Source organism: Arachis hypogaea, chromosome 15 (genome assembly GCF_003086295.3).
Source record: "Arachis hypogaea cultivar Tifrunner chromosome 15, arahy.Tifrunner.gnm2.J5K5, whole genome shotgun sequence".
Lineage (NCBI taxonomy): Eukaryota > Viridiplantae > Streptophyta > Magnoliopsida > Fabales > Fabaceae > Arachis > Arachis hypogaea.
In genome coordinates this window covers 7575039-7599429 of record NC_092050.1, presented here as the reverse complement: position 1 = coordinate 7599429, position 24391 = coordinate 7575039, and the positions used below count along the sequence as shown (strand labels likewise).

Below are 24391 nucleotides of genomic sequence, written 5' to 3'. Positions count from 1 at the left end.
TCCTAGCTCAAATTGCCGAACTCCAGGCGGAAGTTCGAAGGATAGTCGAACTATCATCCAAAGGCTAAAACGGAAAACATAGCGAAGGAGACTCCAAGACCTCAAACATACACAATACACTATCGCGAGAGACAGAGCCCCAAGAGATCACCCCGCCAAAACAAAAGCCGACAATACACAACCCTTTCTCAGAGGACATTGTCAAATTTCAAATGCCGAAAAAATTCGTTCTACCAACCGCTCTCAAGTCATACGAGGGATTCGGTGACCCCCATATCCACTTCAAAAAATTTTAATATATGATGTTCTTTAATGGTGCCTCTGAACCTATGCTTTGTCGAGCTTTTCCTACTTTTCTAGATGGTGCTGCTGCATTGCTTTGGTTTTCTAAGTTACCTGCAGGTTTAATTTCCTTTTTCGAAGAACTAGCGAGATCTTTCATTGATTATTTTACTGCGTCAAGAATATATGTGCATGGGTCAGACTACCTAAGCACCATCAAGCAGGGGTAACATAAGAGTCTAAAGGACTATATGACGCAGTTTGCCAAGGTGACCATGGAAATCCCCGATTTAAGCCCAGAAGTCCACTTGCATGCCCTTAAAAGAGGCCTCCGACCTGGCAAGTTCCAAGAGATGATTGCAGTCACAAAATTGAAGACATCGGCTGAGTTCCGAGAAAAAGCTGCGGGCAGATAGAAATCGAAGAACTCCGTGAAGACAAAAGGTCGGACAGGCAACAACCCAGAAGGGAGGAAGAAAAAGTCGTCAAACCATCAAACAACAAAGAGCTAAAGAAACCATTTAAGCTCACCCCAAAATTTGACACTTACACGAGGTTCAACACCAAGAGAGAGAACATAATAAAAGAAATCATCCATGCAAAGATGATAAAGCCACCTAACCGAGCAGGACACTACCAAGTCTAGAGGTTTGTTGACAAATCTAAACATTGTGCCTTCCACCAGAAATTTGATCACACCACAGATGAATGTGTGATAGCCAAAGACCAACTCGAGAGGTTAGCACGACAAGGTCTTCTGGACAAGTATATTGAGGGAAGGAAGAACAGGGAAAGCAACCAAGATCGAGAAGAGCGCCAACAGAGCTCAGAAGAAAAAGACAAGGGCAAGTGGACTAACCCTAATCCGCCAAGAGGAGTTATAAACTGTATATTCGGGGGATTCGCAGGAGGAGGTGAAACAAACACGGCCCATAAGCGGAGTTATCGGGCGATGTTGGCAATCGAGGGAACAACACCTCCGAGTAAGGGGGACCCAACAAACATGACGATAACTTTCACTCAGTCTGATCTCACTTCATCAAGCCCAAACCTCGATGATCCAGTGATAATTTTTATCCAAGCAGGAGAATTGTTGGTAAAAAAGTCTTATTAGACCCAGGTAGTAATGCCGATGTATTATTTTAATCAACTTTTCAAAAAATAAAATTATCTGAAAAGGCTATGTACCCTTCATCTGGAGAACTAGTTGGGTTCTCCAGAGAGAGAGAGTCCCAATACGGGACCACATATGGTTAAAAACAACAATGGGCGAGAGCCCATCATCAAAGACTATTGATGTTCAGTACCTCATAGTTGACTTCCCCAGTCCTTATAATATTATTCTCGGAAGACTTGCTCTGAATGCCTTCAGCGCAATAATATCTACTTTACATTTGTGTCTTAAATTTCAGGTACAGAAAAACCAAATAGCAATGGTGCATGACGACCACCAAGACGCTCGACAATCCTATAATGCAAGCCTCAAACAAAGTATGGCATAGCTAAAGGCACCACCACAAGTACAAGAAATCCACAATACAAAGGAAATACTATCATTATCCGAGCTCGACCCCAGGGAAGATTTCAATGAAAGACCTCAGCCTATGGACAGCCTCCAAAGGATAACTCTAGCCGACAAAGAGAATCAGTTCACATATATAAGGGAAGCTCTTAAAAGTGAAGAATGATCAAAGCTAATATCAGTGCTCTGAGACAATGCCGATCTATTCGCCTGGACACTAGCCAACATGTCGAGGATAGATCCAGACGTCATCTGCCACAAGCTGGCTATCGATAAAACAGTCTGACCTGTGGCCCAGAAGAAGTGAAACCTCAGAACAGAAAAATAGTAAGCATCTCTCGAGGAGACCAAGAAGCTACTCAATGCAGGATTCATGAAAGAAATCTGATTCACCACATGAATATCAAACGTGGTAATGGTAAGGAAAAGCTCAGGTAAATGGCGCATGTTCGTGGACTTTACAAATCTTAATAAAGCCTGCCCTAAAGATGCTTATCCACTACCTTGCATTGACAAATTAGTAGATAATGCTTCCGGATTTAATAGCTTAAGCTACATGGATGTATACTCTGGTTATAACCAGATCCTCATGCACCCAGAAGACCAAAGCAAAATAGCTTTCATAACAAAACATGGTAACTTTTGTTATAAGGTAATGCCATTTGGTCTAAAGAATGCAGGTGCCACATATCAAAGTCTAATGGACAAGGTGTTCCAACAACAAATAAGCCGGAACATGGAAATTTATGTAGACGATATGGTAGCGAAAACTTCAGCACAAAGCTTGCGCTACGAAAACCTATTAAAAATCTTTAAGCAAGTCCGAGCTTACAACATGAGGCTGAACCTGGAGAAATGCGCCTTCGTAGTACAAGGAGGGAAGTTCCTTGGATTCATGCTAATCTCACGAGGGATTGAGGTAAATCCAGAAAAGTGTGACGCTATACTAAACATGACTAACCCAAAAATAATAAAAGAAGTTCAACAACTGGCAGGAAGAGTGGCAGCACTGTCACGCTTTCTACCCGTGGTAGCAAACCGATTATATCATTTCTTTCAAATTATATCTAAGAACAAACAGTTCACATGGAATGAAGACTGCAAAAAGTTGCTAAAAAATCTCCTGTCATCACCACTAATATTCCAAAAGCCAGACATTGGTAAGCCATTACATTTATATTTATCAAATTTTAACCATGCTATAAGTTCGGTACTTGTTGTTGAAATAGGAAAAGTCCAGAGACCTGTATACTTTGTCAGTAGAGTCCTACAATCGGCGAAAACAAGGTATCCGAAGATAGAACAACTGGCCTTAGCTTTGGTCACCACGGCAAGGAGGTTAAGGCACTATTTTCAAAGCCACACAATAATAGTTAGAATGTATCAACCTTTGAGACAAATTTTGACCAGACCCGAGTTAGACGGACGATTGATCAAATGGTCCATCGAACTCTTCGAGTTTGATATTCAATATCAGTCAAGGCCGACCTTGAAATCACAAATACTGGATGATTTCGTTTCCGAGCTCACTACCGAAATACAACCTGTGAAGCCAAATTGGAAGCTGCATGTAGAGAGAGCATCAAACCCAGAAGGAAGCAGAGCAGGAGTGTGATTAAAGGATGGAGACAAAGTGATAGCAGAACAGTCACTACAATTCTCATTCACAGCAAGCAACAACCAAGCAGAATACGAGGCCCTCCTGGCAGGATTAAAGCTCACCCAAAGCCTCCAAATATCTCGGCTAACGGTCTACTGCGACTCCTTACTGGTCGTACAACAAGTTAAGGGAGATCTCCAAGTAAGAGATCCTTTGCTAGAGCAATATTGGCTCACAGCAAAGGATCTTATTTCAAAATTCGATAAATTTGAAATTATTCATGTGCATAGGGAGCAAAATACTAGAGCCGATGTATTATCTAAACTGGCTACCACCAGGCCAGCAATGCACACACCAACACTGTCACAATTAACACTTGAAAAACCAAACTTTGAACTAACTCACGTATTGAGCATCACACAGGCAAGAGACTGAAGAACACCTTTTCTTGAGTATATCAATACAAAAACTATCCCAAAGGGAGATCAAATCCCCAGCTCTTCCGACAAAGAGCAAGCTTTTACACGAGCATCGAAAATAGCTTATACAGGCGAGGATTCTCGCAACCACTGCTCAGATGCCTCAGCAAGGAAGAGGTCGACGTAGTCATAGCAGAAACACATGAAGGTGTATGCGAAAACCATATCAGAGGCTGCGCTTTGGTTGCAAAAATCTTCCGAACAGGATACTATTGGCCGACCATGAAAAGAGATTGCATCACCAAGGTAAAGACATGCGACAGTTGTCAAAGGCACACCACTATCACAACAACACTAGCCAAGAAATTACATACTATCGAGGTAAGATGGCCATTCCACAAATGGGGACTAGATATCCTAGAACCCCTCCCGAAAGCGCCAGGATAGATAAAATTTTTTTGGTCTCAATAGACTATTTTCTAAAATGGATAGAAGCACAACCACTGGCACGTATAACAACAAACAAGGTGAGATCTTTCCTATGGAAAAACATTATCTGTAGATACGGTATACCAAGAGAAATAATATCCAATAATGACAGACAATTTACCGACCATAAACTTGCCTCATTTTTACAGAATTTCAATATTAAATACCATTTTAGTTCGGTTGAACACCCACAAATAAATGGGCAAGTAGAAGCAGCTAACCGACCTTATCTCAAAAATTCTATGGAGCTATAACACGACCATTTAATCATCTACCGGAGAAACCCCTTTCATATTAGTCTACAGAGCCGAAGCACTGATACCCATCGAAGTCGGCACCCTAACCCTAAGAGCCGAATTACATGATTACAATCGTAATATCGATGCAAGAATGGCCGACCTGGATCTCGTAGAAGAAGAAAGAGAAATAGCAGCCATAAAACAGCGTGCAATGAAACAGCTTATAGAAAAAAGGCACAACAAAATGATAATCTCCCTAGCTTTCCAGGTAGGAGACCTCGTCCTTCGACGAACAGAAGAAGCACGAAGACCTCCAACACGTGGTAAACTTGCAGCAAACTGGGAAGGCCCGTTTCGAGTTATCAAAGTCCTCGGAATGGGGGCTTACAAGTTAGAGTCACTTAGGGGAGATCCCATATCAAGATCCTGGAATATTTCTTCTTTGAAATTATACCAATCATAAAACAATCTCAGCAAGAGTGGATGAAGGTACTCTTTTTTCCGCTTTGAAGGTTTTCCCTAAAAAAGGGTTTTTACTCAAAGGGGGTTTTAATGAGGCCGGATGCCACAATTCCAATGTAAACACATGCAATATATTTCATTCTACTGTTGCTTCTATGTCTATTATCCATATTGCTACAAAAGTATAAGCAGAAAGCCAAATCACAAATATAACGACAAATACTTTAAAGTCAAAATAAATCGAGCTTCATACTCGGCAATTGTCCAAACTAACTGTTAAATACAGCGACAGTTTTTCAAACACATTTAACAAAAAAAAAAAAACAAACTATTCAAACTATTCTACTTTGTCACTGATACTTGAGCTCTCGCTCTCTTTTCTCCACCATCGCATCATTGTTCACCAACTCGTTATTCACAACCACTTTAGTCGCATCAAGCTTCATAACATCTGCCTCAGGGAAAAAGACCTTAACTTGAGAGACAACCCGGTCGAAGCCTTGTGCAAAGGCTTCATAAACATCCGTCTCCAACTCTTTCAGCCTAGCCACCAACTGATCATTCTCAGACTTCACCGTCTTTTTCTGCTCAGCTGAAGAGAGCTGAAGACGTCTCTCCTCAATAAGCTCCGTCTCCTTCCGCTTTAGAAAAGAAGAAAGCTCAATAATTACTTTCTCCTTCTCCTGAACGGCAGCCGACAATTCAGCAGCACTTAAAGCTTCTTTTTTCTCCTTTTCAAGAGCAAGCTCCTGTGTCCTACCAATGGCCACGATATGGGCACCAATCACCTATGAAAAGAAAATACATATATATCACAACGCAATCCACCATAACATGGAAAAGAGATGCAAATCACTATTTGTACCTGAAGAAAATGACTTGTTCCTGCACGACCGACCTTATTGATCATTTTCATATCCTCAGAAAAACAGAAGAGTTCGTTAGCCAAAGTCATAAAAGGGAAAAGCTTAGCTCACAAGGACCTAGCATGTTCGTCTTCAACATAACCATGCAACTTTTTTTGAGACTCATAGGCAGACTTAACCATCTGCAAAGTAGCTGAGGGCCTACCCTTAAACTCAACAACCTCGGCAGGCTTCACTTTTGCCTGACCCCTCTTTTGTTTAGGTCTGGGATTCAACTCGGATTGCACTGTAGCTGTACTAGTGTCTTTTTTAGTGATGGTGGTCGAGCCTTCTTTCTCATTTTTTCTCTGTTGGCTAAAGAAGGACTTCAGTCCAGCAGTAGTGATGGTCGGAGCATTCTCAGCTGCATACAGAAAACAAAAACAAAAAACAATCAGACACACGCAGGCAAAAGGTTAGCAAAGTTTGACATTCTAAATTACCTATATAATCCAACACAGCCTGCCTATCAGTATCCCACTTCAATAATTTAGCAATAGACAACAAATCTTTAGATCCAACATTTCAAAAAGAAACTCCATGACAATGTCGTCATCAAGAAACCTATCGTTGACATCCAAAACCTGAGTTGGCTCGGGACGCCATGACAAAGGAAACCTCTCCTCAAGATTCTCATTCACATCAAAAGGAAAGTTTTCCTCCACGCTCCTAACTTTAACAAACATTGTTTTAAAGTCCTTAAAGGATTACTTATGCAGAGCAAAAACCGAACGACCAGGGTGACTGTTCAGATTTACCCACAACCGACGCTCAACCCCTTTAGCTTGAAATAAAGAAAAAAAAAACAATCTAAGGGAAGGAGGATGTTCTAACACGTCCATCAACACTTGGAAAGCCCTGACAAACCCTCAAGAATTCGGATGCAGTCGGGTTGGAGCACAATTTAGCCAGTATAATACACCACACTCAAAATCAGTAAAAGGAACCCTAACGCCTAACTCCGTAAACAAGCAGCTATACAGGTAAAAGTAAGACCAGTCACACAAACGCTCACATACACGATCATCCCTCTTGCAAGGTAAAATCTCTATCCTAATTTGACTACCCTCCCTGACCCATGAATTCAAACCCAGCACTTTCACAGACTCCTCGTCATCGAACTGAGAAGCGTAACTCCTAACTCTGGAATCAACCCAGCTATAAGGGTCATTTTCGTCAACCACTACTTTTCATTTCTCCATCATGAGGAGCACAACAAAAGTTAAATAGAAAAACCACGAAGAGAAGATTAACACTCACTTTTTTTACTCATTTTGTGACAAGCCAAAGAATATTACACAGGAAATCTACGATGTCTAAAAGTTTAAGGCAAATATTACAAGCATAGTTAACATGGCAGTAGATAAACAATTACCAACGAAAGGTTTTTAATCTCAACCCTTCAAAAAATAGCTGTAATTCACGTAAAAATCCAACGGTCAGGGATACCTAGAAACGCACACCACGTTTCACATAAATCAAATCCAATAGGCGCAAGAAGCAAGACACACATTAAATGCAAAACCGTTTGAAATCCTATACAGAACTAAGCCAAGCGTAGGGGGATGAGGTACACTAACATCACACAATATCTAGGGTCGAGGTATATGTGAAATTTAAGCTTGCCTTTGTTCCTTCTAAACCAAGGCAAGCTTGGAGGGTTATGATACGTCCCCTATACCTCGGCTAACAATTCAAATAATAACAAATCAAATAACTCGGGAGTAATAATAGTAAAATCGGTTCCAAAACACTATCAGTCAAAGATTATCAACAAGTCGTTACCAAAGGAAACGACACCAGTACCCCAGGGGCGAAACTAAAGTAATTCTTAGGAGGGGCCAACATAAAAATATAATTTTAGAAAAAGAAAAAATTAAAATTAAGGAGGGGCTAATATAAAAATTAATAACTTTTATACATTAAAATTTTTAATTTGGGGGGCCATTGCCCCCCTTGTCTAACACTTGCCTCCGCCTCTGCAGTACCCCTACCTAGAATCACGAACGAACTCAGAAGATCAGTATACAAAATCGTCTATATAAGCGAATATATAACCTCAGAAAAGACAGGTTTCACAAAATGCTTATTTATATATTTAGTAACATCTCGTTTAAGCACTTTTTCTAATTTGAGCGTCGGAGTATCTTTTGCAGCTATTTCCGCCACTGTGTTCAAACCAAATCGACGTATAGCTCCCCGAAATAAGCGACGCATTGTTCGGAAAGAATCGCTATAACTCAGCAGTTTCACACAGAACGGAACAAATAGTAATTTCAGCAAGAACATAATATTTAAATTCGATGTTTGATCGAGCAATAAATATACAAGATGTGTGGTAAGAAACTGTATAAGATGTATTCAATTACGATAACTCTTATACGAAAATGTTCAGTAACAAAAAAAATTAATTAAAATAACCATAAATTATCTTATTTAACATTCATTAATTATTACGACAATTAATAAATACTAAATAAAAAAATTCTGATTTTTTCCCCTTAGCATTATCGATCCTTATATGTCTTGACATCAGTTGTTACAATTCCATTTTCCAGAAATTAATTTGGTTATGGATAAAAGATTGGTGAAAAACATGTATATGGATGCATGGTGTGTTGTCCACAAATGTGGACCTACGTTGATCAGAAACCTATAAAACGCAGGTAACGTTTTGCAGGCATTGGAATCAGAAAAATGCAGGCCCTGCAAAACGTAGGCTGCGATTGGTGAGGGAAGGAAACCAGCAAGCGAAGCGTGCCTTGCATGCCAACAGGAGCAGGTGTTGACCAACCTGGAACAGCGCAAAACGCAGGATGCGTTTGTCAGCGTAGCAAAGCCAAACGCTGGTTGTGTTTTGCAGGCTCCCTAGCTGCATGCGCGCCACGTGTACTCGAAAGGTGTTCAGCTTGGTCCTTATAAGCGAAAAACACAGATTGAAAGGGAAGCAAAGTTAAAAACTAGTTACTACAATGTGAGAAGTGAGAAATAGTTGAAGGAGAGTGAGGAAGCAAGTGTTAAGTAGGAAAGAGCTAGCTGAAGAAGAACAACTGCACGGGATAGGAAAAAAAATGGTGCGTGACTATACCAAACCAGAAGATCATATTATTGAGTATTTGGATCATCCTCAATTTGTAAGTAATTTTTTTTAAATATTTAACAATAAATATATAGATTTATTTAAATTTTATTTATTTGTGTTGTAATTAGTTATATTCGGATTATTAATATTATTATTACTAATATTATGTTGTTATTTATTTCTCATTACGGTTTAATTTTTTTAATACTGTTATTATATTATTATTGTTATTAATAGGCAAATTAATCTCTGTATTGTTAGTGACGTTGTTGTTGTTGTTGTTATTATTATTATTATTATTATTATTATTATTATTATTATTATTATTATTATAATGAGAATAATTTATTAATAATTTTTAATAACAATAATGTGTAATAATTTATTATTATTTTTAGTGATTTATTATTATTTTTTATGATAATAATAATAATAATAATCATACTGTTAACAGTAAACGGTTTTTTTAATAATGTTTAATTAAAAAATTATTATGTTTAATACTTTAGTAATATTTTGTAATAATAATTAATATTGTATATTAATAACAAATCGTTTAGGTTATAGATAATATAATAAATGGTTATTATTATTGTTATTATTATTATTATTATTATTATGGGTATGTTAATGAGAATAATTTATTAATAATTTTTAATAACAATAATGTGTAATAGTTTATTATTATTTTTTAGTGATTTATTATTATTTTTTATGATAATAATAATAATAATAATCATACTGTTAACCGCTTTTTTTAATAATGTTTAATTAAAAAAATTATTATGTTTAATACTTTAGTAATATTTTGTAATAATAATTAATACTGTATGTTAATAATAAACTGTTTAGGTTATAGATAATATAATAAATGGTTATTATTATTGTTATATTTGAGTAATTATTATTATAATTAGAGTGTTATTATGATTATTTTATAATACTGGTTATGATAGAGAGAATAAGTTATTTTTAGTTTTTAATAATTAATAATACTGTTTAATAAATAATAGACAAATATTTATTAATTTTTAATAATTTATTATTATATTTTAAGATAATAATAATAATAATAATAATAATAATGTTTAGTTGTTGTTGCTACTTTTTTTTAACAAATTATTAATCGATATTATTTAGAATTTAATAATTATTTTTTTTTACAGGTTATCAGAAATTTGTTGTCCAGAAAATTGGATCTGCCAGATAATTTTAACGAGGTAGCTGCAGCGACATTGGCATTGACTGGGTTTCAACACGTTTCGTGAGTAGGCGAAATGAGAGGTTATTCTGCACTACTGAGTGCTTTGGTGGAACACTGGAGGCCGGAGACTCACACATTTCATCTTCCGGTCGGTGAAGTGATAATGACGCTGGAAGATATGAGCTATATTCTTGGTCTCTCAATTAATGGGGAGGCCGTTACAGGCAGATCAGATAGCAGCCACCAGTTTTTGGTGGAGAACTGCATTGCGTGTTTTGGTCGGGAGCCCGGTCCGGACGATCACGTGTTCGGGAAGGTTAATATTGCTTGGGTCCGGCGGTGCAGAGACACCGAGCCGTGTGATACTTAGGAGTCTCTCGAGCGGTACGTTCGGACGCACATTTTCTGCGTGCTCGGAACAATTGTGTTTCTGGATAAGTCGACCGTTTCACTGAACTCGAAGTTTCTACCGCTACTTCGGGATTTTCACCGCATTTCAGGGTATAGTTGGGGGCAGCCAGTCTGGCACACCTATACAGATCGTTGTGTCGTGCCTCACGATACAACTGCAAGAAAATGGATGGCCTACTGATACTGCTTTTTGTTTGGGCGTGGGAGCGTATGCCGTTCCTGGCACCTATACCCCGCGATCAACTCGGCGATATTGGTATTCCACTAGCGCGACGGTATTGGCTTTTATCGTTATTGTCATTGTTATTATTATTATTATTATTATTATTATTATTATTATTATTATTATTGTTATTCTGTTTTCGTTAGGTGGAGTCATTGGTGCCAACATACGAGATATATACGACGGCCTACTGCGCATTTTAGGCGAGGACTCGACGACATGGGAGTTGACGACATAAGTTGTACCATTAATGTCCAATATTTTTATTCAAAATAATAGTTTTTCTAATCGGTCTCTTGGTAACTATTGTGCAGTTTATATGGCGGCCATATATGGGAGTGGGATTCCGGATGTCCTCGCTCCTCATATGGTTATGTGCTCCACCCAGTCACCTCTAGTGTCATTCGAGTGCATAGAATGGCACCCGACAGACGGGGTCAGACGACAGTTCGGGATGCAGCAGCTACCACCAGGCCCCGCGTTCGACCTTGGTCGTGATCACTGCAAGCGGTTGACAGGAGCACAGAACCATGACTGGGGACAGATTTACAGTCAATGGGTTAACAGATGGACATTTGACCGCTATAACACATTGCAGCTAGGCGGGGAGATTATTGACTTCCATCCTCTCCCAGTGTACTACGACTGGTACAAGCAGCAGTATGGGATTCACCTGCGACTGTCAGATAGAGTTTCAAGCGAAGAGGTTGGCGCGGATGAACCACAGCAACAACAGGAACATGTATTGTTATTAATTCCTAGTATTATGATTATTAGGTTTATAAATTGTTATCAGTAATTACTATTAATTGTATTTAATTGTTAATTAGGTGCCGGCATATGAGCACCACTATCAGGTCCTGGCGTTTGAGTACCAGGTTCAGATGCCGGCATATGCCCAGCAGTTTCAGGACCCGGCATATGCCCAGCAGTTTCAGGATCCATCATATGCGCAGCAGTGGCCGGCATATCAGTAGCAGGCAGCATATATACCGGAGCCACAGCCGCCTCAGACACCTGAGCCCTACATACCACATCTGGTAATTCCAGCCGAGGGTCACTTTAATCCGTTGGGTGGATCTAACACCATCAGCTTCTCTCAGTTCCTGAGAGATACATATTTTCTCTCCCCGATGCCACCGCAAGAAGGGCCTGCTACATCTCATCATTCTGGTGGTCGTCGCGCCACTTCAGGTCATGCTAGTGACTTCGACTTTGATCAATTGACGGGTCATGTAGATCCGCTCGGTCCATCCGCACCACCACGTGGCCAGTTGTTTGATTTGAATGAGTACCCGCAGCAGGAAGAGGGAGACTTGGGATACGACTTGCAGCACTGGTATGATCTTGGTGGAGCGAGTGCTCCGGGGATGAGTGGCAACGGTTTGTATGACACTGGTGGTGCGAGCATGACAGATTTTGGCAGTGGTCCTTATGTCGGCAGTGGGCTGGACGCCGGTGTGTCTTAGGGTCATCCGTATAACTTACGGACACAGACTGCGCCTCCAGACAAATACACCTCATCCTTGTATTCAAAGAAGGCGTCGAGGAAGTAGTCTACCAGTTGATGTTAGATTCAGTGTTGTATTCAGTATTATTATTTTGACATATTTAGATGATTCTGTTCAGTAATTATTATTATGACATATTTAGCTTTGTTTCTGTGTATGTTCTAAAAAATGTTTACTCCGGATCGAAAATGTTTATTCTCTAAAAAATTAAATAACGAGATTAAAAATTTTATTTATCATAAATTGTTAACTAGGTTAAAGTAAATGACGATGTTACAAAAAAAAAGTAACATACAAGAAAGGTAGCATATAACAAAGTTGCATTGAAAAGCTTAACCACTAATGACCTCCAGCGGAGTTTGGACCTGCGCGCTGAGGACATCGGCTGCGGCTATGTCCCTCGCGTCCACATATAGTGCACCAGCGAGGACCACGCATCTCACGCGAATCCATCTCATTCAAGTAGTGGGTGGACTTCGGTCTTCCTTTCGTCGCGCGCCTCAATGTCTAGTTGGCGATCATCTTCGCTCCTTCGTATCTATCCCATGTAGATGGGTCACCCATCGGAACAAACTCTCATCTGTACACCTTGCAAATTTCAGACATCTTGTACACATCGTGCACGTACACTTGCCAATCGAGATGCTGGTTGGCGAAACATGTAAGCACGTGGCGACATGGAAGTCGCTCGACCTGGAAATGGCCACAGTCGCAGTGTCGTTGCGCATGGTTGACAGTGTAAATGGTACCATCTTGCATTTCACGAACCTCAAACATCTCGTTGCGCCTGTCAAACCGGTTGACCACAACGTTTCCTGCACGTCAGAAGCTTTCTTCAACTCTCTTCGTTGCGAACTCTGAATATGTGAATCCGTTGCGGAGACGCTCATGAGCCTCGGTACTCTTTCGAGTGAACAACTCATTCAACCGATAGAAAGTTGACCGGACCAGGGCAGTCACAGGAAGGTTGCGTGCACCCTTCAGGACAGAATTTATACACTCTACCAGGTATGTCGTCATATGTCCCCAACGATGACCACCATCGAATGCCAACACCCATCTCTCAACACCGATCTCATCGCACCATTGAGTATATGCCTCACCCCGTTCTTTAAGCCTTTCGTAGTTTTTGTTGTACTCCTACTCCGTCCTAGAATAGCCTGTTGAACAAACTCTTTAGTTATAAGCAGATGCCACAAATTTACTATGAATAGAACCATAATAGCGAGTTGAAATACCTGTGTTCACCACGAGTTTATGCAAATATGGAGCCTTGAACCTCTTTAAGAAGTTGGAGCCGATGTGCTTGATGCAGTACATGTGCCACGCCCTTGGTGGTGACCATGCACCGTTACTGCGAGCTATTGCAGCGTCAATGGAGGTATGACGGTCAGAAATAATACCCACACCATCAATGGTAACAACATATCTCCACAAATTCGTTAGGAAAAACTCACATGCATCTGTCGTCTCGCCCTCGACTTTGGCAAATGCAATAGGCACAATGTTTTGATTCCCATCTTGTGCAACCGCTACCAGAAGTGGACCTTTATATTTTCCGTACAGGTGCGTGCCATCAACTTGCACCAGTGGCTTGCAGTGTCTAAATGCTACAATACACGGATAGAAGCTCCAAAAAATGCGGTGTAGAACTCTTACACCTTGAACCTCCTCAGTCACACGGTAAACGGGGAGCGTTTTGATTTGAACACGAGACCTTGGCATTTTAACCATCATTGCTTTCAACCATACTGGCAGAGTCTGGTAAGAAACTTCCCAATCACCGAAAACCTTAGCAACAGCTTTCTGCTTTGCCAACTAAGCCTTGCGGTAACTAACAGTGTAGTTGAACCGAGATTGAACTTCTGCAATTACAGACTTCACCTTTATCGAGGGGTCTGATTCGACCAACGGCCTAATGGTATCTGCAATTGTGTCCGAGTCCAACTCGGCATGATCTTGTGATATCGTTCCCACGGTGCACGTGTGCTTGCTATTGTATCTCCGGATCTCCCAACAAGCTTTCTTTCGAATCAAGCTAGCCCGGATAAGCCAATCGCACCCTGCACCATACCCCTTGCATTTCGCATAGAATGTCTGCGGCTCAGACTAGTACACAGTGTAATCAACTCCTCTAGAGATAGTGTAGCTTTTGATTGCAGATATTACCGACTCTCTCGAACCAAATATCATTCCAACACTAAACTCGCCATCTTCCGCCGCCGCAGCGTTGCCTTCACCTACAACATGCGCACCACCATCAGTCAGACAAGGCAAATAAAATAATAAACATTGTAGGAAACTTGAGTTAATAATTATAACATACCCGTATTCGCATACTCAGAAAATTCCGGGTCATGTATGGCTTCGAGATCTAGAGTCCGCATGAAAGACGGAACACTAAACGGGTGATGGCTTACAATTGCATTCGCTTCATTTTGCACCTCCGGATTGCTTGCCAAGTCTCCGTCATCGTTTTCGTCATCGACTTAGCTTCGAACTCCTCTTCACTGTCATTATTATCTTCTTCCCAATATATATTCCCGAGCTCATCAACATTGACCTCCTCGCTGACCGCGCCCGACCCTGACTGCTGTTCAAACTCAACGTATAACTCTATCATCGGCACGTGAAATCGGGTTTGTTGATAAATACAGAACATCTGCTGCATACTGGCATCGTCAGTGATGGACATTAATTGAAATTGTATTAGCCCACCAAATACTTGCACAGGACTTCTGTATAAAAGGTTGCTCACCCTTTTCAAAATGTGGCTTTGAATGTTATTACAAAGCCCATTTTGCAACTCGACAAAGCTCATGGTACATGGAATAGCAAATGACAATGGACATTTACAATAAGCAAAAATCACTCCTTCATGTGTGTTTGGTATAACTTCACCGTTATAATATACTCGCAAATTTGCAATATTTTTCATAACTTCAACCTCACATACTCCAATTTTTTTGACACACCTAACTGCCAAAAAAACTAAGAACTACAACATATGTATTCGAAAGAAGAGTATGATGAGTAGAATGGGAGTAAGGCCATTTGGGTAAGGAGTGCTTTATATTTATAGGCAGACCTCTTCATTAAAATATTTTTTTTCTCAACAAACGCAACCTGCATTTTTCATTTTTCAAAAAAATAATCTGACAATGTAAAAAACGCAGCCTGTATTTTGCGTTTCCAAAAAAAAAGCTGACACTCAGCACATTTGTTATTACGAAAAAAAAATTTAACCCATCACAAAATGCAAGCCGCGTTTGGGCTGAAACAAATAAAAAAAATTTTGAAAAGCCTTCGAAAAGCAAATCGCAGTCTACGATTTGTTCCCTTTCCTGAACAAAAAAAAAAACAAAAACAGGCCAAAAGTAAAATGCCTGACACCATAGTAGAGAAAAATTTGTCCATGCATCCATTAAGTTAAACAACACCAACCTTTGTTCCATATAAAAAAAAATGACCCTCCATTTCCAACTGATAAAGGGAAAGATTTCACATATAATTATTATAAAGCAACAGGACACGAGGGAAAAAAAACCACTAATAAAAAAGCTTAATGGACACAGCCACAACATAAGTGATCCTACACGTACGTACAGATGTTTATTCATTTAATTATACAGATAATTGTGTGCTAATATTATTAAATTAAATAATAGCCTTCGTTGCAAATGGATCACGCAGCTTACACATTGCTTCCAAGGGAATTTTCCTTGACACGGTAAGTCCTTTTCCTTCAGCCATATCAATTTCTGCATGTGTTGTTCGCTCCCATTCAAAACACTGAATCAACAACCCTAATGTCAAATTCACTGTACGTTGTGCCAAATTGGCTCCTGGACAAGCCCTTCTCCCTATTCCAAATGTTAGTAGATTATTTATTTCACCTTCCTTTTCAAACCTCTCAGGCTTAAATTGTGTAGAGTCGTCACTCCACACTTTGGGATCTCTATGAATAGCCCAAGCATTCACCAATACAATTGTGTTTTGCGGTACCTTGTATCCTTCCAAGGTGCAATCCTCTGAAGATAGATGTGGAACCAATAATGGTGCTGCAGGATGCAATCGAAATGTCTCGTACACTATGTTTTGAAGATAATTGAGTTTTGATATGTCAGACTCGTCTATAAGGTGATCTTGTCCAATCTCTGTGTCTATTTCTTTTCTTGCCCTTTCTAGTATTTCTGGATGGTTTAACAAATTAGACATTGCCCATTCTAAAGTCACAGATGATGTGTCTGTTCCAGCAAGCAGCATAACCTACAAGTTAAAATTATGAAATAAATATTAAGTATTTTTTTTGGGTGTTATTAAGTCGTTAGAAATATATTTTTTAATAAAAAATATCTTTTTTATTTTTAGTATATTTAGTAAAATTCCAATAGTAAAGATAAAATTAATAAAAAAAATATTTTTTACATAATAAATAAATATAAAAATATTTTTATATTATTATACTAAAATATCATTATTAAATAAAAAGATGTTTTTATATAAGATATTTAAATATAAAATTATTTTTAATTTTTTTTAAAATTTGATAAAAAAATATTACTTAAAAATGTCTTTTTTTTTTAAAGTTCACTTAAAACAAATTCTGTATTTTGTAAAGATGAAGCATACTATACATGTTTATTTTGTGAATTTTAGTTATTACTATATTTTCAGTAGAGTTTGCAATCTACTCCATGATAATTAATAAAGGTTATGAATATATTTGATAAAGAACTTTTTACACTACTTAGCACAGAGTCATAGAATACTTCAATGAATAGAATCATATAGGTTATTTTTTTAAGAGATATATATGTTTACGAAGATACTTTATATGAAAAGAATTATAAAAAAAATTATAAATTATTAAATAAAATATATTCAATAAAATATATTAAATTATCTAATATTTGCAATATCATCATTTTCGTCATTTTCACATTGACGTGAAGATGTCATTATGGGATAATACTCTTATTCTATATTTATCTAATCTAAGCAACCCTTCATGAAGAGGTGCATAGTAGGAAATAACTGAGCCAATATACTAGCTCTGACCATGTCAAATAAATACATAGTCCAAGGTAGTGATAGATGGGACAGAAACACAGGGACCCGCATAATTAAAGCAGTAGTGTTAAATTGGACTAACATTAAATTAAGCATTTGTATTACTCTAATATCTTTTTTTGGTTTGAGAAAACTCTTAAAGATGTTACATATTTTAGGAATTTTTAAGTGTATTAGTATATTGGTGTTTTAATAATTTTAAATATTAATATATCGTTATATTTAAAAAAATTCTATATTTTATATTTAACTAATTAAAAGTTGCATCTAATGAGTTTGTTATATGTGACTTGTTTTCTTACTTTACCAAAAAAGTAGATTTAGTTAGGTACTATTAATAAAATATTTAAACATTCATTGTTTGTGTGTATACTCTATACTGAAATCAGTATACTATTAATATTAACAACAAAAATAGTGTATAAGTGACTAGATTAAGCATAACTATATATATACGAATATGGATATCATTATATCAACATTGGAAGACGCCGACCTAGTCAACGACGTGGACCAATCAATAAACATGCTATTGACTACCACATGTGCAAGCCCACTATCATTGATTTATTCAGTTGTTTATCCTCTTTTTATCGTATAAACTCGTCCTCATCCTATAATTATGAGGTTGCAACTTGCAAGCTCACCGTAAAGTTGAAGCAAAAGGACTATGCAAACCATGAACCGCAATAATAATTCGTCAATAAAATAAAACAAGGGAAGAATAATAGAAACTTACCATAATAAGTCCTTTGATGATTTGATCTGTGTAGTACTCAGGATGCGACTGTTGCTGAGTTAAGAGATGATCAATCATGGTGTTAGTGTTTCTCTTGCCATTGCGATGTTCATCAATAAGCCCTTGTAAAAAAGAATCAGTTCTGTTACTAATCCTCTTTAATTTGTTCTCCAAACCATCAAAATCGAACCATCGAAGCACTGATATGAAATCTCCAGGGTTGTTTGCTCCTCCCAAAGCCACCAACTCCTTGGTTATTGCTCTGAATCTCCTTGCTTCTTCAACATCAGTGACGTCACAATCCTCACCGTAGTATCGTTTTCCAGAAACCATTCTCATTATAGTGTTGAAGGTCATTTCCGACAACTTAGATCTGAGCTCCACTTTGTTAAAGCCGTTGGAACATTCCTGAGCCAGCTTCTGCACGAGCCTCATGATCTCGTCTCTTCGGATTTCCAAGAACGAGTTGATGCGGTGCGTTGAGAGAACCTCAAGCGTTGCGATGCGGCGGAGGTTGCGCCAGTGATCTCCGTAAGGGGAAAGCACGAGGGTGGTGTTGTTGTAGCCGATGTACTTTCCAGTGAGAAAGTGAGGACGGTTTGCAAGAACGATGTCGTTTTTGGAGAAGCATTCCTGCGCTGCCGTTTGTGATGAAACGACAACCACAAGGCGGGAACCGAACCAGAGAGAGAAGAGTTTGCCATATTTTCGTGACAGCTCATAGAAAGCGCGGTGGAATGGTTGTTTGAGTTGGTGTAGGTTTCCAATTAGGGGAAGATATGGTGGACCTGGAGGAAGGTTTTTTAGTGCTCTTGATTTGAATAATAGCTTCAAAGTGAGAAGGAAGGAGATTGTGACGAGTGAGAGATATAGGAAAGTGGACATGATTATTGAATTGCTTCCAGTAGTGTTTGGATAGTTTCGGCTAGTGTTCGATTTTATAGAAAAAGACACCTGACACGTCACCCTTTCTGCGGCTTACATGCAATGCCTGAGCTTGCGTTTGTGCTTACGTCATACTCATCATATAAGTTCTTGGGACTGGAGAAGGAGGAAGGAAAAATCCACGCTGTTTTCTTCCTTTATAAAAAAACCAATGATTTAAGAAAAAAATAAAAGAAAAATACTTTTAAAAATAGTATCAACATTTATATCTTTGACCAATTTAGAGTAAATTTTTAAAGTAGTCTTTTAAATTGGGTTTTTATATTAATATTGTCTCTCAATTTTTAATAGTATTAAATATACTTTTTAATTTGAATTTTGGACGACATATAGATTCTTCTATCCAATTCCGGCATGAATCAGCAGGCAGAGCGTTGACCTGACGCTGCCAGCTCCACGTAAGACGTCTAAAATGATCAGTTGACGTGGAATACGCTCTAAAATTCTCCAATTTAGTCCTTGGCACCAATCATAAACCTTAAACGTAGTTCTTCTTTCTTCATTTTTTAATCGTTTCTTCATCATGTTATAGTTCTTCTACTTCTATTTCTTCTTCTTCATCTTGCCATCGCTATTGCGGCCATAAGTGACAGTCACGTTTCAGGAAGGTCGAATCACTCCTCTACGATGAAAAAGTGGACAAGGAACAATGTGCGAAACAGGCGTGGACCAGTTTCGGAGTGGTGCGGATGTGGGTGTCGGTCGGTCCTTCGGTGGTCAGGGACAAATGCGCATTCTAATAAGCTGTTCTTCGAGTGTCCAAATTATAATGTGAGTGCACTAACTTTCTGAAATTTTAAGTATTGTTGATTTGAGGTTAATGATTGCTAAGCTTGATGTATATTTGAAGACTAATAAAAAGAATTGATGCGGTTTATTTGTATGGAAGATTCTGTACAAGATGAAGTGCCGGTGAAATCTGATGAAGAAAATAAAAATGGTGAGATGAAGATGAACATTGCATAGAGGGTGGGTAAATTGGAAGCAAATACAAAAAATGTAAAAGTGATTATCAAAGTACTTGGTTTAGGATTTTTAATATTATGTATGTTTGTGTTAATGTTGGTGTTGAAGGTTTGAATAGAATCAGTCCTGCAGCACAGAACCATGATATTAATGTAATCTATTTTATAAACATTGTAATTGATATAAGGTGGATTTTGATGCATCAAATGATTGTGCTCTTTGATAGGTTGTTTCTGTGGTTTTATTTTTGTAAATGTAATTGAACACACAATTATAAAATGGATAAGCTGCAACAATAACAATAGCTAACATAAAGTATCATTCATAACTGATCCATAACAACATTAGTTCATATAAAGTTATGCAATAATACAGTGATGATAATAACAATAAAAAAGATACATAGCATTATTTTAGCTATTTTTCGGTAACCTAATTACAATAATATAGTTGCAGAGAAATCTATAAATCACCATGAACAAACAAAAAACAAATAGAACATTGTCATAATTGTTTCACAAAATAACACAAACTTTCATACTGACATCTTAAATTTATGGACATTAATCACTTCTTTCTTGGGGTTTTGAATGCTAGGGTGGGCACAAACTTAAGGAAGCCTGCCAACTGTGTTGCGGTAGCATCACTAGCTCCCTGTATTGGATTCAATGGTGCAGACCCTGTTGGAGGAGGTGACTTTCTTCTAGGTGGCAGTTTTGCAGGTCTAGTTGGTGTCTTCTTCTTAAGTGGATGATTCTGCAGTGCAAACAACAGTCATCAAAAACAGTTATAGAAATTAGAATATTTCAAATATTAAAAAGATACTTAGCATTATGATACAATAACTTTTGGGAGTCTTCTGCTTTAGAGTATGATGGCTGAGATAGATCAATCTCAACCTGCTAGACATCTACTTCCACAAGAGGGGTAGGATCAGCGGTAGCAGAAGCTGTTGCAGTTCCAGTTCCTATTGCAGTTACAGTGGCACTTGCAGTAAGTTGCACTAGTACTAGTTGTTGTAGCATTTACAGATGCAGTTGCAGTAACATTTTAAGCAACATTCTTAGGGTCCTTTGCAGCAGCCTCCACAACTTTGGCAGCAGCAGCAGCAACAGCAGTAGCTTCTGCAGCATCGGCATCCCTCTTTTTCTGACATCCTCTTTTTGTTTGACCTTTCAGCAGACAATACTTGCAAGTAAATGGTCATAGCTGCCTCTTCAAAGTGGTAGTTGGCTTTGATTTCTTATTAGACTATGTCCTCCTTCGTTCGCATCCTTTTTTCTCTTGGTTTGGAGCTGTCCCGATTTTCTCTTAACCAATGGTGCCAAAGGTCTATTGTTCTCAAATCTTTTCCATAATTGTTGGCCAGGTAAGGGGTTGATGTGGTAACTGTAAGTGACTTTGTATAACTCCATAGTTAATAGCTTGTGATAGAAATCTTCTGGATGCTTGTTCACTTTAGCAATAGCAGCACAAGCATGAACACACGAGATTCCTGCAATAGTAGTAACGATAACCAAATTTTCACTAAGTGATTAGACATTGAGTACTTATATTAATGGCTAATCGATTAACCAGCCAAGCATATTGGTATCTAAGTAATCATGAAACTCGTACCATAAATATGGTGAATAAGTAATTGGGTAAATAGGCAGAGTAAACAACTAATGAACTTATGATAAATTTGTGATAAAGATTTAAAGATATTACAAGTTAGCATCCAAAATTGGCAAGTACATAGCCTTTTTCTCAAGTCAACTACATGGTTTGTAAGGTGTCCATGTACTTCGAACTTCTCATAGCCGGTGTCTCCAGTCCAAATTGGTTGTCAGTGTTTATATTGCTTCCTCACCTTCTCAAGTATGCTATTGATTACTGGAGAAAATATCCCACATGATTATTAAGCTTCACCTTATTTTTGGCCATTGTCCTCATTACAAACATCCTCACCTCTTCAAGCAATGTGATTATCGGCTTTCTCCTAGCTTTCTTTATCTTTGCATTGAATACTTCAACGTGTGTTATAAATTGAATCTAATTTTGGCCTGTGACTGAACTATGATCTTGTCCAAGAATGTGTTGGCCATTTTTCTAGGTATGTCCATGCATCCGCATTAAGCCGCGTCATCTTTTTTCTGTGTTCCTTGAACTTTTCAAAAGTAGTGGCATGTGCACAGTCCCATAATAAGCCCCATAGCTCTAGATTTTTTCACTGTTTATTAAAATTTCTCCAAAGATGCCATACACAGAATCGGTGATGTACATTAGGCATCACCTCCTGCACAGTATGAATCAGACCCTGCAACCCAGAGTTTAATGCATACAATTAGGCATTCATATCCATTAATTGTTGCAAATTAGAGTGCATAAGTATTCATAATTGTGACCCATAAATGTTCCTCACATTGGGTTTCACTCACCATAACAATCCCTCACATTGTTGTTCACTCACCAGAAAAGTCCCTAACTTTTGTTATCGTGCAACTAAACAAGTCCTTTTAACATAGCAGTATCAACTAATATGATACAGTGCATCCATCATAGTAGTAGCAATTAATATGATACAGTAGCAACTAATATGTACAAGTCCTTTAAACATAGTAGTAGCAACTAATATGATATATCATCATAGGCATAATAAGTTAAATACCTTTTGCATGTCAGAAATAAAGCACCAATTATGTGTTTTGTAATCTCCCAAGTCTTGGTGCAACAATTCAAGAAACCACTTCCAATTTATTGTGTTTTCAACCTCCACAATTGTCCATGCAATGACGTATATGTGATGGTTAGCATCCTGCGCAACAGCTGAAAGAATTTGGCCTCCAAACATAGTCTTTAGGAAAGCTCCTTCAAGTCCAATGAGTGGACGACAGCTAGCCCTGAAGCCATTCTTGCATCTACTTAAACAGACATACATCTTATCAAAAATCACCTCACCGTTTGGCTGCGAAATAGTGCAAATCTGAACAGTTGAACCCGGGTTGGTTTTCAAAAGTGTCTCCCCATAGTCCTTTACCATTGCATGCATATTGTGCCTTTTCATCACCATATACAAGATTTCTAGCATCAGATAGTGTCCTTGAGATTGAATTCCTATTCAAGACAAATCATACTTAGTCTTGAAGAATGTACTAGCATCACAATGTCTAAAGTTGGGATATTTTCTCACTTTTCTCACTAATTTACTAGCAACCTAGTTTCTGACTTTCTGTTGGCTGCTCTGTTCTTGTCCTCTCTCGCACAGGTATGATCATCTCTGAATGTCTTCACTTGCCAACAAGTATCATCACAGTCCTTGGAAGCAAAAATAACCCAGCTACATTCCTTCACCTTGCATATCGCCCTTAACCTCTTCCTATCATTCTTATTGAATCGAATACACCTTTCCTCCTGAATGGTGTACTCCCTAACAATCTCTTTAAAATCCCACATGGTATTAAACTTCATTCCAACCTCTAAATGTACTTCACCAAACCTAGCACCCTCCCTAAAAACTGAAAACACCTCATCAGATCAGACCTCTTCCTCTAGTTCATCTTCAAAATCGGGTGGAGTATTCATCTCCAACGAATGCCACGAGTTGGCACCATTAGAATCAGTTCCAGAATCATAGGTATCATAATTATCCGTCCTACCACCTCCCATGAATCTAAGATCTACTTCAACATCCTCTACAAAAGCATCGTCATCAACATATATCTGCTCCTTATCCTTACTCTTGCCCTTATTATTACCTTGTTCATCACTTTTTTTGTTGTTTTCTTTCTACTTTTTAGCTTACATGAAGGAATAGGGTCCCCAACACATGAATCAGATGAGTTGTCTTTCCTAACTGGTTTATAGGGCTCATCTTCTGAATTCTCATAAGAATTAGAGGAGTCTTCATCAGAGGACAACAACATTACAGGTATCTTACTACCTTGAGACTTTTTCTGACCCTTTGTGCAACCTACTCCAGTAGCAGACCTCAAGCAATACCTCTTGTTCACTTTGGTTTGAGTTGGTTTGGGGGCTTTCTTAGTCTTCTTTTTCAGTATTTGTTCAGTAGGCACCGTAATTGAGACTTTAACCTCCTGCTCCCTAGGTAGACTAATATTAACAGTAGGAGTCTTTTTGGCATTTGGATTGGCACAACGGTGTGGGATGGATGTGCCATTTTTCTTTGTTTGTTCTCCAAGATCCCTTACTTGATCATCAACATATATCATAACCTCCTTCCCTTGCATCAGTTCAAGTGATGAAACCTCATGTTCATAAATATATCAACAAGACCTTGGTTTTGTGAACCCATCCGACATATCTCTCTTAAGTCTGCA

The 24391-nt window shown here is 38.3% G+C and overlaps 3 protein-coding genes across 3 annotated transcripts; 1 reads left to right on the top strand and 2 right to left on the bottom strand.

Annotated features, from left to right (window-relative positions):
• Positions 1 to 10277: 10277 nt before the first annotated feature.
• Positions 10278 to 11815, top strand: LOC140179079 (serine/threonine-protein phosphatase 7 long form homolog). Its single transcript, XM_072217681.1, has 5 exons — positions 10278 to 10520; positions 10705 to 10871; positions 10985 to 11079; positions 11153 to 11580; positions 11669 to 11815. The coding sequence occupies exons 1-5, from the start codon at positions 10278 to 10280 to the stop codon at positions 11813 to 11815; spliced, it is 1080 nt and encodes a 359-aa protein (XP_072073782.1).
• Positions 11816 to 12576: 761 nt separating this feature from the next.
• On the bottom strand, positions 12577 to 15694 carry LOC140179582 (uncharacterized). The gene is made up of 3 exons (XM_072218534.1): positions 14676 to 15694; positions 13588 to 14589; positions 12577 to 13509 (listed from the first exon to the last, which is right to left on the bottom strand). Exons 2-3 carry the CDS (start codon positions 14084 to 14086, stop codon positions 13490 to 13492), a joined length of 519 nt encoding a protein of 172 aa, XP_072074635.1. The 5' UTR covers positions 14087 to 14589; positions 14676 to 15694; the 3' UTR covers positions 12577 to 13489.
• Positions 15695 to 15747: 53 nt separating this feature from the next.
• On the bottom strand, positions 15748 to 19264 carry LOC112748464 (cytochrome P450 81E8). Its single transcript, XM_025796697.3, has 2 exons — positions 18162 to 19264; positions 15748 to 16618 (listed from the first exon to the last, which is right to left on the bottom strand). Exons 1-2 carry the CDS (start codon positions 19044 to 19046, stop codon positions 16007 to 16009), a joined length of 1497 nt encoding a protein of 498 aa, XP_025652482.1. The 5' UTR covers positions 19047 to 19264; the 3' UTR covers positions 15748 to 16006.
• Positions 19265 to 24391: the final 5127 nt, after the last annotated feature.

Coding starts and splice junctions, on each gene's coding strand:
- LOC112748464 (XM_025796697.3), bottom strand. CDS start 19,046: ATGTCCACTTTCCTATATCTCTCACTCGTCACAATCTCCTTCCTTCTC. Junction 16,619..18,161: donor TCATCAAAGGACTTATTATG/GTAAGTTTCTAT, acceptor TTTAACTTGTAG/GTTATGCTGCTTGCTGGAAC.
- LOC140179079 (XM_072217681.1), top strand. CDS start 10,278: ATGAGAGGTTATTCTGCACTACTGAGTGCTTTGGTGGAACACTGGAGG. Junction 10,872..10,984: donor CGATCAACTCGGCGATATTG/GTATTCCACTAG, acceptor TGTTTTCGTTAG/GTGGAGTCATTGGTGCCAAC. Junction 11,581..11,668: donor CACAGCAACAACAGGAACAT/GTATTGTTATTA, acceptor ATTGTTAATTAG/GTGCCGGCATATGAGCACCA.
- LOC140179582 (XM_072218534.1), bottom strand. CDS start 14,086: ATGATGGTTAAAATGCCAAGGTCTCGTGTTCAAATCAAAACGCTCCCC. Junction 13,510..13,587: donor TAAACTCGTGGTGAACACAG/GTATTTCAACTC, acceptor TTTGTTCAACAG/GCTATTCTAGGACGGAGTAG.